This window comes from Lemur catta, chromosome 20 (assembly GCF_020740605.2).
Source record: "Lemur catta isolate mLemCat1 chromosome 20, mLemCat1.pri, whole genome shotgun sequence".
Taxonomy (NCBI): domain Eukaryota; kingdom Metazoa; phylum Chordata; class Mammalia; order Primates; family Lemuridae; genus Lemur; species Lemur catta.
The window spans coordinates 12,383,510-12,398,248 of NC_059147.1; the positions used below are offsets into that span (position 1 = coordinate 12,383,510).

General features: G+C 42.0%; 1 protein-coding gene across 5 annotated transcripts in view; it reads right to left on the reverse strand.

Moving 5' to 3' along the window:
• Nucleotides 1-14,739, reverse strand: part of CDH13 (cadherin 13) — a 964,660-nt gene that overhangs the window by 917,200 nt on the left and 32,721 nt on the right. Inside the window, exon 4 of one of the 5 annotated variants that reach the window (XM_045534027.1) lies at nt 2,985-2,993. The exons of the other annotated variants lie outside the window; for them this stretch is intronic. Within the exon in view, the coding sequence (XP_045389983.1) occupies nt 2,985-2,993 (9 nt within the window). The remainder of the gene's footprint in view (nt 1-2,984; nt 2,994-14,739) is intronic. 5 annotated transcript variants of the gene reach the window in all.

The window sequence follows — 14,739 nt, forward strand, 5'->3', positions numbered from 1 at the left end:
CTCTTCCACTCTCAGAAGGAGGCTATGTCCTTAGGAAAGCAGAACTTAAGTCAGAGTTGAGGTCTGGACTCTGGGTGTATTGATGGTATGCCTGCAAGTCAGGTTTGCAGAGTATAATTCCCAAGGTGCGTCTTCTGTGCCTTGCCCTTTTATGCCAAAGCACCCAATTATTTGGAAAAAGGATCAAAAGCAATTGTAAACAGTTCCATTCTATATAACCAGTATAGACTCCAGGTAGGATCTAGTATCCATATTTTTTAAGAAATAGTTTAGAACAGTCTTCATATATTGAAGTGACTCCCCAGATCTTGCTTCACTGTATGTCCACTAAACTGAAATAGTGAGTCTGTGATATGCACAACACAACTTCTATGCCCATGCTCATGGCAGATATCAATAATTGACTGCAGCACACTTTCCTGATGATCTTCAAAATTGTGCTCACTACAAAGACCTAGGTAGCTTTCACATGAGGGTTGACCCACAAAATGAACCCTACTTGCCACCCAAGATGTGTCTAGACACATGATTATATCTAAGGGACTAATGACCCAGAGACATTCATAGCCGGCCCTAATGGAGTAAGTCACAGGAACACTTACATTGGACACCATGGTTCACTTTCACAGTCATCTTTTTGCTCTGAATCCTAGACCTGTGCTCTATGGGAATCTGCCTATAATTCCTGACATCCAGGAATGTCTATAGGTGTCAGAACCTGTGCATGTTCTCCATCATTGGACCATCTCCCCCAAACAAGATTGAGCCCCTTACTCCCCTGAGATGATGACTCAGTCTGCTCACTTCGATCATAGCTGTTCATTAATTCTTCCTTGCTCATTTTGATTGCCTCAATATAACTAGTCTTTGAGAAGCAGTAGAGAAGAGAAAAGGCATTCCCCACACAACTTCCTGAAGTAGATTTAATAATAAAAGAGAGGAGGATAGAAAAGTAAAAAGTCAATGTGTTATGGTTTTATTAGCTCTGTGAGTGAACAAAAAGCACACACTTTTCGTCAACATAAAAAACAAAAGTCTTTCTGTACCATGTCCTAATAATATCAAATGTAATGTCTTCTGCTGTCAGAAAGCAAAACTATCATCCACATCAAGTCTCTGTCTCCTTGGCTTGAGTCTCAGCTTCTCTCTCATTTGGCAAAGATGGATTGAGCTAGATTGTGTGGATAGCCTGGTAAACAAGACAAATGTGGGTTTGTCTGTATAATGGATGCATTTCTCGATCCACAAATGCTCCCATGCCTTGTCTATGACATCTATGACCTGACTCCTTATTCTCCTGACCCTTGAGAGTTGCCGGGCCTTCTGGTCCAACCATATTTGTGGGCTTCACTCCTCAGTCTGGCCAATCCTGGTGCAATATGATTAGGGAAGAGGGAGCTAGAGGGTCTGAATGCAATCTCTTACCATGTGTTATCCTTCCCTATCACTGGGGTGACACAGTGTGGGGCTGGGCCAGAAGATTCATGGCACGTCCCAGTACCAAGAGTGGCCCCAGCAAGCCAGGCATATTCGGTGAGAGTGGGCTAGCATGGGACCAGAAAGGGGAAGGAGCAGGGGTCAACAAGCAAATAAACTAGAAAGATCAGACCAGAATGCTAGGGTCCAGCAGATCAAAACTAGACAGAAAGAGTCAAACAGGTAACCCGGATGCAGGAAACAGGACCCCAGCTGAGACAGGAAGGGTTTCGCATGAACATACCAGGGCAGCATCTTCTGATTTGCAACCTGTTTTCCTGCAGAGCATTGCTACACTAGATACTCATTACTATTTACTATTACAACTCCTGGTTTTAAGATGAGAACACTAAACTCCATGGGAGTTGAATAACTTGGCTAAGTTCAGAAAGCTAGTAAGTGGAGGCTGGAACTTGAACCCCAGGTCTAATGTGGCACTGTTCTTGTAGGTAGAGTGCTTCTAGGGCCCAGACATTCCTAGGACTGTGCTGAAGTGTGGGCAGGGACTGTGTGTTTTCTGCCCCCTTAATTCCCAGGTGTGGTGGGGCCATGGCTCAGGGGAAACACCAGACCCTCTGAGTGTCACTGACTTCTGAAAATAGTGACAGCAAAGGGCTAGGCTTTCTCAGAGATACTTCCAGTATTTTTCTTAGAAGCAAGCAGATCCATTTCCTAATTAATTATCTCCATTAGCTAAGCTCAATTACTTTGTGTCCACCTCCAAGAATACACCCTTGCTCCTTGGAGACTTCTTATTTGAATTTCCAAGGGGGCAAATATTGCCAGAAGCATGTTTTATGTAATTACATAGTGTAGATATTTCCCTCTCTCTTTACTTAATGATTATTAAATACTGAAATTAACTTCCACACTTGGATATGGATTCCATCAGTTTAAGAGAAAGTAAACGTATAGATGTAATAGAGTATTTCTCCCTGCAGAGTTCGAGAGACCATATTTGCAGAAATGCTACCTAACCAGATGCTGGCACGTGTCTCCGATAGGTGGCTTCTCTTCTCACTTCTCATACTACCCTTGTCCAGTGTTTCGCAGCAGGAACTGTTTCCAATCAATTCTGCATTAGAAGCTGAAGAGCTTGATAAATGCAGATTCTAAGGCCCCACACCTAGACTCACTGAATCAGCATATCTGAGGGTGGGGCCTGGGTGTCTGCACTTTTTTCCAATTTCCCTGGGGGGGGTGTGTTTATGCTAATGTCTGAGAGCCCATGAGAACCCATGATAGTTATTTTCCTGATACATGAAGACAGCCTTACAGTTGAGAATATGAGGGGTAAAAATGAACGCAAGCCAGTTTCTTCTCATACATATTTGAATCATGAGAATTCAATACATCTTATCTATTATTACTTTATAGTTAGTATAAATCCTGAGACAAGGGCTGGAGAGCCCTGCCTGAACTGGTAGGTGAAGGAATAATCAGAAGGGGCCCAGGGAAGTGAGACAAGAGAGGAAAGGCACAGTGGAGTGTTTACTGAGTCAGATAACTGCTGCGGGCTAACCTGGCTGAGGCCTCTGGGAGCCGGTGTGGAGCACACAGCTCCCGTGACCCCACCTTGAGGGCAGGGAAGCTGGTGTTTACACACCGACTCCTGTTAGTGCTTGACTGAGAGCTGCTCCTGGGAGCTGGTGAGTCTCCTGCACGGCTGCATGTGGACACTGGGCTTCGGCAGCTGGAGAGAGCCCTCAGACAGGGAAACACGGGCAGGCCCTGGCTGTTGCAAGTTGAGCTAGCATAGCGGTGTGGGAGCACACCTGGGGCACCAATAGCTCCCGCTGCCTCTCCAGCCAACTGAAGCAAGAAAGTGTCAGGCGCATTTTGGCGCCTTGCTCATATAGTGAAGAAGGGGTAAGCAGACACTGTGAAGAGAAAATTCTATCTCATTTATTTGCTTGTTTTTTAAATTGTGATAAAGTAAACGTAACATAAAATTTACCATTAATGGCATTTAGAACATTCACGATGTTGTGCAACCATCACCCTATGTCATTTCACAACATTCCAAAAGGAGACCCTGTACCCATTAGCAGTCACATCCCATTCCCTCCTCTCCCCGCCCCTGGCAACCACTCATCTACTTTGTGTCTTTATGGAACTGCCTGTTCCAGACAGTCCATATCGATGAAATCCTACAGGATGTGGTCTTTGTAACTGGCTACTTTCACGTAGCATGGTGTTTGCAAGGTTCATCCATGTTGTAGCATGTATCACTCCTCCGTTCCTTTTTCTGGTTTATTAATATCTCATTGTATGGATATATACTCCCTCTCATATTTTGGACACCACGGACTCTTTCCAAGAATATTTCCTTGACTCAGGTTGACAATAGTGCTGGGTATTCCCTGCTGGCCATGCCAGGTCAACATTTCTCTCCTCTTCACCCTCACTGTCCTCCAAGACACCGGCCTTTGTCGGCTGCCCTCTCCTCTTAATGGGCTGCTTTCTCCCCTAGCTCTGTTCTCTGGCGTCCTGGTAGATTTGCCTAACAGAAGGTACTGGCAGGATATCAGGTAGCAACAAGTGAGGTTAAGGTATTTTTTCCCTCCAGCTCCCTCCCTGCAGGGGCCCGGACACTGACTGCCTCCCTCTGTGGAAGACCACCACCCCTGTCCAGTGGTTCTCTCCGCTAAGCTCCCATGCCCAGGTCCTACTGGCCCCTCTTTCTCCCTGCCCTTTCAGGCCTAGAAGTAGTAACAGCTTCTTTCTGTTGTTGTGTCTCAAGTACTGAATGTTCCTTCATTAGTTTTTCCCAAATCTTTCCATATCTTTGTAAATAGTCTATTAAATGTCATTCAAATTATTTCAGTTTGTACATGTCTCTCTTTCCTGGTGGGACCAGGACTAATATAATAATGATCGATGATAGTGTAATCCATCAATATCTTCTCACTCAATCATAGAAGCATATTTCACAGTGCACATTCCTAACTTTGGGGCTGAGAAACGTCTGTGCTCCCATGTGCAGTCTGCACTTTCCAGAGCAGATCTGCACCAGAAAGCAACTGCTAGAAGGCAGTATCATAGGGGGCTTAGGTATGTGGCTCCTGGAATTACACTTCCTGGGTTCAAATCTCAGCTCTGCACCTCCTGGCACTATGACCTGGGGAAAACTACTTAATCCCTGCAAGCCTCAGATTCATGATGTGTAGAATGTGAATTAGGGTGGCCGGACTATCTCCGACCAATACACAATATGCAGAACATTCTTAGAACAGGGCCACACAGGAGAAATGCTTAGTAAATGCCAGCTTTGTGTTAACTCTCATTAGACTTGGCCTCACATCCCCCTCTCTGGGTCTTCCTCAGCTTGTCGCAGCACTATCTGTGAGTCCTCTCTGTGGGCCCAGGTTCTTCCCAGACGCTGAACCAGCAGAGGCCAGCACTGCAGGACTCCAGCACCAACTCTCCCTGCCCCGCAACCAGGGTGAGTGAGTGGGGAATATGAGGACACGCAAGTTCCCCATAGACGCGGGACCCTCTGTTCCAAAGAAGACCCCTGGGGAACTCCCTACCCCTGTGCTGTTGTGGTGCCCTTCCTTCTTCTCCTCTTCTTCCTCATCAGCACCAACGAAATCATGTGTTGGAAGATTCACTCTGGGCTAATAGCACATGTCGTTTAATGGTCCTAACAACCCTATGAGGTATGGTTCCTTTTTTAAAAGTCTGTTCCACATCTGTTTCAAATGCTTTAAAATCTGTTCCGGATCCATTTACAAAATCTGTTCAAAAATCATATTATTATTTCCATTTATGCAGGTAACAGATGAGTACGCTCTCATTGTAAAAGATCAAAAATTTAAATAGCACGAGGGGCCATTAGTATCCCCATTTTTCTGATGATGAACCTATAACCAAGCCAGATTAAGTAATGTTCTCAAGTTCTACTGGGAAGCAACTCAGAGACAGAATTCAAAATCAGGGGAGTTTGATGGCAGAGCCTGTGTTCATATTCTCTATATTATGCTGACCTAGTCTATAGGACTATCTTCTGTCTCAGTTTCCACCCTTCAGCATCCTACCAGGCCTTAATTTCCTGTCTGCTCCACTAATGTTTAAACCTTCCAGGTATACAAGCCATTAGTAGGATGTGAATCCTCATAAATGACCTTGAAACTTCATAGCAAAACTAGGAGGTTGTGTCCAACACTTATAGCTCCCTGCTTCCCTGCTCCCTGGCCATGGCTGTGACAACCAGCTTGTCATGGGTGTGATCAGACAGCACCTGGCCTCAGCTGTGCCTCCTATTCCCTCATTCTGCTGAGAGGTTTCCCAGGCACCTTGAAATAGAGTTCCCAAGGGAACCCATGGGGTTACTCATGCTTGCACAGTTTGGGAACACAAAGGAGTTGACATCCCTTGGGCAAGACTTGACCAAGAGGGGATGGGAACTGCTCCCTGAGACAGACATTTCTGAGTGCTTTCTATGCCTCTTCTCAGAGTGTCCTGGAAGGAATGTGCCTTAGTTTCCCATAGCAGTAATCAACCTGCTCCTTCAATGGGTTGTCCCTCCTTCCCAAATGCACTGGCCCCTGTGCCCCTGCCCTATTTCCTGGAATTACATCACTCAATCCCTGCTTTCTAGGGTGAGTGCAGGCTGTGTCAGACATGATGAAAGAGTTGTTTTATTCTGTAAATATTTTATTGTGAATAACAGGCTTTAAGAGATAGACCGCCTAGGAGACAGACTCCTCACAGTTTTCAGGAACAGAGTGGCCCAGATCTTAAAGGAGATGACTGTACCCACTGCTGTCTCCTTAAACTCTCTGCTCTCCAAAGGCTGATCAAGCCACCTATTTCGCACTGGAGTAGGCATGTAACTTTGGCCTCAAGGAAAGATTCAAATATTTCTCTGTAATACAAAACAAGCAGGGATTCACTCTCCTAACAAGTCACTCAAACTTCTGACATGTTTTATTTTCATCCTGAGAAGGCTTTGCTTCATTCAAGAAAATGTTTGAGTACTTAGGACCAGCCAGGATTATGCAAGTCTCCAGAGATAAGAGAGTAAACGTAACCTAGTCCTTGCCCTAAAGGAGTGAACATTCTAAATTGAAAGCACATAAGCAAACAGGATATTCTTGCACCTTGCAAAAAGTACTTTAACTGGGGCACTTGTGTAGTGAAAATTGAGCTTTCAGAGCAAAAAAAAAAAAGAAAAAAGAAAAGAAAAGAAAAACTTCTCTGTATACCATGCATTTGCATTTTAAACCAGCATTAATAAAAGTAATATTTAGATTCATCTTACTTCCTTTCTGGTTCTAGACCTGTGAACTATAGTGAGATGAAATATAAATCATCCTCCCCTCTATTCATCTATCTATCCATGTACCCATTCATCCAATACATAGTGAGCTTGGTGACAATATTTTTATAGGAAACAAAAGTTTCTGATGCTTGGTATCTTGCATGGGGACTTGGGGAGGCCAATGTGAAGGGCAAAGATGACAGAAGATGAGTACTTTTCATGCAAGACTTCTATGCACTGCTTCTTACTATTCTGACCACAACGTATCAAAATTATGCTAGATTTGCAACTATAGATTTCCTGGAACACATTTGCAGTCACTTTTCCAACAGGGATCATGCAGACATCAATCATTTAGAGATGGCAAATACGTGAAAGCAAGGTCAGAAGCCAAGTTCACTTAGATGAGTTTGATTGGACCCTTCAAGAAAGGCTTCATGAGGACATACCAAAACCACTAAGACAGTTAAAAAAGAGGAAGAAATGCCCTGTTCCAACAAGAATGTCTAGTTCCTACCCTCAAAAATTTTATGTGTTTGAAAAAAACAGTACATTGTAGAACTGGAATCAGCTAGGTTAGTGCAGTGTGATTGGAGGAACTTACTAAAAAATCTGTCAGCGTTACTATAGATATGATAGTGCATTAGGTTTTGTGAACCTCGAGAGCTAGGTCTGAATCCTGCCTCTGATACTACTAAGCTCCTACCTGGAATGAGGCCTGATTTTCTAATCTATGGAAAGGGCCAAAGTCTATCTACCTACTCCATGCCTCCATTAATTCAGTCATTACCTCTTAATTACCTAAAAGGTGCCAAGAATTGTGCTCAGCAATGGGTATTCAATGAGGAGTTAAAAAAAAAATGTAAAACAGTCCTTCCTCTTGTGTAGTTTTGAGTCTTAGTGGGGAGACGAACACTAATCACAGATTCCCATATATAAGTGGTACATGATAGTTATCACCTGGGCTCTAGAGAAGAGGTACATGGTAAGAGGGAATAAGAGTGGGATCTGATCTAGACTGAGGATCAGCCTTGCCCAAGGAAGTGACCATAGAGCCGAAATCCAAAGGATGAACGAGTCTGAATTAGGTAAAAGGCTCAGGGGTAAGTTCTCGTAGAGAAAGCAATATGTACAAAGACTGTGTAAAGGCTATTGTGCATGATAGTCTCAGCAACTGAACAAAGACTGGGGTAGTTGGAGCTCTAAGTACAGACCCTGTGAGAGGAGATTGGAGGAGTTGGTCTCAGTAGGTATATCCCATGCAAGGTCTTATAGCTCATGTCCAGGGTTTTGTTTTTTACTGAGTACCAAAAGCAATGGCAAGCCATTGAAGTATTTTAAGCAAATGAATGACATGGTCGTAAGCATTATACTGAAGCTTTCAAAGGATCACTCTGGCTGGGGAGAAGAGAGCAGAATGCAGGAAGGTAAAAGTGACTATGGTGAGACCAGCTGGGCGGCCATATTGGTATTCAAGACAAAGAAAAAATGGCAGCTCAGATTAGGATGCTGGCAATGGAGATTGAGAGAAGTGGATGGATTCCTGAGATATATTAGGAGGCAAAATTGACAGAATTTAAGTTGAATATGAGGGAGGGGCAAAACTGGTTGGATAGTGGTACTGTGGTTTGAGGTGGAGAATAGTAGAAAACAGAGAGGTTTGGGAGTGAAGATCACACGTTGAGTTGGAAACTGTAGAGTCCAAGGTCCCTTTGACACATGCAAGAAGGATGTCAAGTGGGCAGTTGGATGTATAGCTTTGGAGCTTGGAGGTAACTAAACCAAAAGACTAAATATGTGAGTCATCAGTGGTCAGGTAGAGGAAATTTGAACCATGGACATGGATGAGATCATTGTGAAAATAAATTTTCATATGCAAAGCACCTAGAATGCTGCCAGGCACAGACTGGGTGCTTAATCAATCTTTTCTGCCTCCTTTCTTCCCTGTCCGTCCAACAATAGGATAGTGAGTGAGTTTGGGTACACTCCCAGAGAAGCTGGTTCATGGAACAGGAGAGAAGAACCAGTCCTCTGCTTATGGCTGCTCTGGTCTCCCAAGGACATGGTCTAGGTTCAGAATAGCTCTGTGCAGGAAGAGCAACACCCATGTCTCTTGGCTTCTGAGTTCCCGTGCTCTCCCCACTGTCTGCTTTTTATACAAGGTGTTTGTGCTAATGGCAGAGGCCACAAAGGCTAAACTGGATATGTAGAATAATTCCCTCTTCAGTTTGAACTTTAGTTGGACCTCAGGAGGAAGGCAGAAAGGGAACAGAAAATGTTTCTTTGCTATGCTTGCCAAGAGCAAGAAGACGAGTCCAGAGGGTTTGGTGACCTCCGCACCAGAAAATATTTTTGCATAAATTTTCTTAAGTACCTAGAAGAACATCTTTAACTGAAGGAATTGTAATGAGGTAAATGCAACTCCATTCAGCTTTGAAAATGTGCTGTAACATCAAGGGGTTAGGGAGTCAAATTCTTCTCTTCCCACCAGAGAAGGGGGCTTTGTTCACTGGTAACAGCAAGCTTACCGAGCTCCGGAAAAGCTCCATTTTTCTATGTGTGTGACATCTCCAATTTCTTCCTTCAATCAATTTGTCATTCTGTTGATAGACTAGAGCATTCTCCTCGGTGTCCATTGGTATATTTCAAGGATATATCCACGTAGTGTATAAAAATAATAGATAGGCCAGAGGAATTTACAAAGAAATAATCTCAGGTTCCACTCACATTTAAACCGAGAAAGCAATGTCACAATGGGTAATGTCAGCAAAATCTTAGGATGAAATTGTTTCCCTCTAATTCTCCATAGTGTGACTTTTATACTTTTTTTCAATACACCGTACTTATCCAATACCGCTTTTAAGGTGCAAAACTGTGAAGACAGCTAAAATGATATTCATTCCTAACTACGATGAGAATGTTTGAATCCTTTCTTCCTGTTACTATCAGAATAAAAATAAAGGTATCCAGCAGCATTCTAAATGCCATGCTTCAAAGCTCTGAGATACTCTTTCTTCTGACACCTGATTGACAGATTATGGCTTTTTCATATCCATCAAATTAATAGATTATGACTTTTTGAAGCCAGAAACTATGCAATTATTGCCACATTCTATCTATAAAGAGATAACTTATTCTTTGTCATCCGTTTGTGTCTCAGAAGGCAGCCTCTGTCCCGCCAACACATATCATAATTATAAATAATTTGGTTCCTCCTGTCTTTCTTTCTTTGCAGTAGGCCCTCACCTAGAACACCTACAAAATAATTCACTTTGAAAAAAATGTTAGCACAGGAGATGACTGACACGTCTCATATTTCTCAATAAAGTTTTGAAAATTTAAATATCCACCATCTATGTAATCCCTGGTAAGATCTCCCTTCTGGATTTATGTACCCGATCCAAGGACTTCTCAGGAACAGAATTAGGAATACAAGTTATCAAGATATTTTCAAGCCCAGGTACTTGCCCCTGCTGTAGTTAACTGAGAATTTCAGTTTGACATCATGGAAACAGATGGAAAAGAAAATTTCCTTAACTATCTGGAGAATTGATTACACTTTTCATTGTGCCCCTTCATTTGCTTCAACTTCATGTTCATTTCAAATACCTTAAATCAAAGACGGAAACCAAGTGATCCGATTATAATTTTAGTTATAGGTGCAATCTCTAGTCTGACCTGAAGAAAGTGATCTTTATAAAGACAATTTAAAAGAGGGTGAAAATTAAGCTCTCAATCCTGCCAATCAAGATGGTGACTTCCATAGGCTAATACAAGACAGGTGCCAGGCCACCTGAAGAGGTAAGGACTTATTGAAATGGGGTGGGATTTCCTGCTAATTCCTCTCTCACTAAAAGTGCTTGCAATCCAGATCATGATGATTTTAGGGCTGCCTCTTCAAATGTCCATCCTTAAAGAGGAAGAAAAACACAAACAGAAGGACGAACATAATCAGCTCTGTTCTCCCTCCTTGAGCCCTAGAGTACATCTTTCAAAGGTTTGGAAGAGACATAAAACTTTCATTCTCTAGGCTTAATTAACACACTAACCAATCCACATACTAAAGATGCACGTACTGAAAGAGCACATTACCAGGCTTGGATGGAATTTTTAAGTATCTCGATTTGAGTAGACTTGGAGTTGCTGCCCATACAGTTGCCTCTGTTGCTAATGTTCCCACACTGATGAGCTTCTATGCATATGTCAAGAACCCATGCCAGTGACTTCTCTGTGAAAATTCCCTCTCTCCACCGTAACATGAACACTCTTCCTCCTGCTCCCAACATATATCATGTTTAGCTAAAAAGATACACTCAGGTTTTCAACTCAGGATTAAATATAATTTCTTCAAGGAGACATTTCCCATCTCAGCCAGGATAAAAACCTTTTCGCTGTGCTGTTGCATTCTCCCTTTTATAACCTTAATGGATCCCAGAATTATTTGTTTAATACTTGTCTTCTCTGGGAGGTTTTACGCTTCACCAGGGCAGGGGCTATGTCTATCTTGCTCACCACCAAAAGCCCAGTGCCCAGAAAAGTGCCTGGGTTATAGTCAATGCTCAATACATGTTTGTTGCACTGAAAATTTTAACTCCTAAGGCTCTCTCCTTAGAGATATTCACTGCTGGTGAGTTCCTAGAGAGAACTGTTACATTAACATTCTCAGTTCCCGGTATAAGTGGGAAGCCCGGTGAGTGTTTGATGAACGACTGAATGAATGAATGGTTGAATGAATGACAGAAGAAAGGGACAAATGACTGTAAGAAGAAACAATAGGAAGAGGGAATCAATAAAGCAACTACATCTACCAAACTCCTACTTGGGGCCAGGTGCTTTAGGGAGTACTGAGAGGGAACACAAGAAGCAAAAGGTGTTTCCTTTCTTAAGTGAAACATGAGATCCCCACCTACCATGAAAATCACAGGAAATCTATGGGAAATAGTAAATCAGTGAGGTTAGGTAATTTAATCGAAAGAATATTTAAGGGAGAATGAAAAAAATATTTCAGGGCAACTTCTAAGAGGCAAACCCCAAGGGCAGATGGAGGAGGAAGTAAGGGAGTCAGTGACGGACTACCTAGAGGTGTGTGTGGGAAAGCAGGGGGGGAGCACTGTGTTATGGGCAAAGAGGTTAGAGATGAATTGAGGGGAGAATAAAGACAATATTTTCACTCTGGGTGATTTCAAGAACATTAGTATCGATGGCAGAAAGACAGTGGTTAGGAAGGGACGAAAACTGACTTTAGAGGGGTGATCACAGCATACTGATACACTGAGTTTAAGGCCATGGTGTATATATGGAAGCTCACGAGTAAAATCAGAATAGAGAATTAGATGTATGAGTCTAATTCAATAACACCAGCTATCAAGTATTGAGGGCCAGTAATGAGGAAGACATTCTGCTAAATGATTTGCACATATTATTATCAGTTTGAAACTTACAATAACCCCATGAGGTAACTATTGTTATTGTTTCTATTTTATTCCTGTTTTACAGATGTGAAAACTGAGTCTTAAGAGGTAATTTTTCCAAACTCACACAGTTGGAAAGTTACAGGGGTATGTGTATCTATCTTCTCTTACATAAACCAATAGGTTATGAATAGAAAAGAAGCCCTAAGAACACCCAGAAAGTAAATGAAAGTCTTGAAAAACCTAAATCTGAATCTAAGAAATTGAGTTCTGGAAAAGCGTGGGCATGAAGTTAAAATTTCAGTTGGGTTCACAAAGGTCAGCATTTTTATCACAGTCCGTGTAAAAGATCGGGATAGACTATGCTATTTCAGTGGCAGGTTAAGAATTTGTGAGGAAAACACACCTCCGTATCTTAAGACTATGTTGTTAAGTGTGCTTTAAAGATTTATCTGTTTTGATATTGGGTATATAGTTGTAATTCTTTTCTTAAACATTTAATTTTAAAATTTTTGAATAAAGATTTGGAAAGGCTGTTTATAAATGTGGTTTCCTTAGGGAGTTACCACCCTGGATATTAGGAAAAGAACAGGGCTTGTGGATTGGCTCATGTGACAAAGGCACTGTACTGCCACTTGGTAATGATGTATACACTATAATACAGCAGCAAAAATCAATGTCTTACATCCTGAAACAAGACCACACACACAAAAAAAAAAATCCTTCTGAGTTCCCTTCTGTTGTCTTTTCCATTTGTTACTTGTATAGTTGTGTTCTTTTTTTTTAATTTACTTTATCGACAAGCAATTTATAGTAGTAGTTGAAGAACATGAGGTTTGGCATGGGACACAGCTGGATTCAACTTTCAATAGAGTCAATCTCTGGCTTTATGACTTTTTTTGTTTGCCCCATCTAAATGCCTACAAAGGCTGATATGAAGATTTAATGAGATCATATATGAAAAGCACCTGGCATCTTTTCTAGGACATAGTAAAACACTCCATGATAGTCATCATTGCATTATTGATATTGTTACCATCGTCCATGACAGAGGATACTGGGAAGCCTCCATGAGACTGCGCCTCCAGGAGGATGAACACTGACAGCCATGGGAAAAATGTTTTGTTTATATCTCAGGTACTAAACAGCTGTTACTACATATTAGGACCAGATGTTGTGAAATGATATGCAACATTATGCCCAATTCCAACTTCTACTGAATTGGCTGTTGATGAAAAATGACTACTAGAGGAAATGATTTATTAAAGGGAAATCCATGGATGACGTGTCTTTAAGTTTCATACCCGACTACCCCAAATTACGTGCCAGTCTATAGACTCTGAACGCTGCAAACGTATGGCCCATTTTGAAAATCTGTTGTTAGCTCATTCCGAATTATAGCCCCATCTGTCCTTCTACCCAATATTCTGTGTGCATCTGCCCTGCTACACCCAGATACAGCAAACCTGGGCAGTGCATGGTTGCACCACCTATAAATGCACTCTTTCTTGTAGTTGTGAATTTTTTAATTGATTCCAGAGTTGCTATGGCTTTTGTTTTTGTATCGAGTGATTTTTTTTCTCACTTCGCACCCATAGGTGCCTAAAGGAGAATTCAGCACAGAAGATAGAGAGAAGGAAAAGAAAAGAAATAGTTCTGAGTTGTTCCTTCTTAATTGTAGGCCACAGGAACCAATATTCTAACTCCATTACAAAACCTTCAGGTTATTTCCTGATCCCTCTCGATGACATTCAAATGAACTGATTAGGGGAGCACTTGCAATTCATTATAAGGTCGGATATTTTGGTGGCAGCTGGCAGATTTCTGCTTTACTTTATTAAACCTTCCCAGTAAATTCTCAGGCACAGGAAGTGGGCGGTCCACCTGGAAGCCCTGTATCTGGGTAACTCAGGAAACCCAGGCAGAACTTCAAACCCTGAGACAAGCAGCAACTACCCAACAGGGGCTGCTTTCCCCTCCGTATGTGCTCCTTAGGCAGGTCAAGAACAGAGAGTGCATGATGGCTTCTCTTTATCTTCCAAACAGAATACTTACAAATTGCAAGAAATTCTCCATACTGAGAAAACAGAATATATCTGCGCCAATCGGGCCAGAAGAAGTATTTAGCACATAAGCTGCCTTATAACGATCCATTTGTCAACTCCCTAACTAGAGTTCAGGACATTTGTCTTCGTAAGCCTACTAACCCGGCTGTGGTATATCTCACTAGAAAGAATGATGATCAGGGAGCAAATGGTTCAGTCCAATTATATATGCTTAATTGATCTACACTCTAGAGGGCATACTCGTTTGGAAAAGGTTTGCCAACTAATCACAAGGGAAGAAACAGCATCTTAATTGGGATGGCTTTACATTGGGCGATATTACAATTAGTTACAATGTCTAATAAGTTATCTATAATGCTTTTAATGAGAAACATTTAAGTCCTTCTGGAATTTTTCCAGTCAAATTAATTCTGAGGACTGGAGACAGTATTACAAGTAATGTTATCAGAATTACAATTAAGTTCCTACTAGAATGTGTCACTTAAAATAAAAGGCTCATGGGTAAGTCCTAAAAGACCCG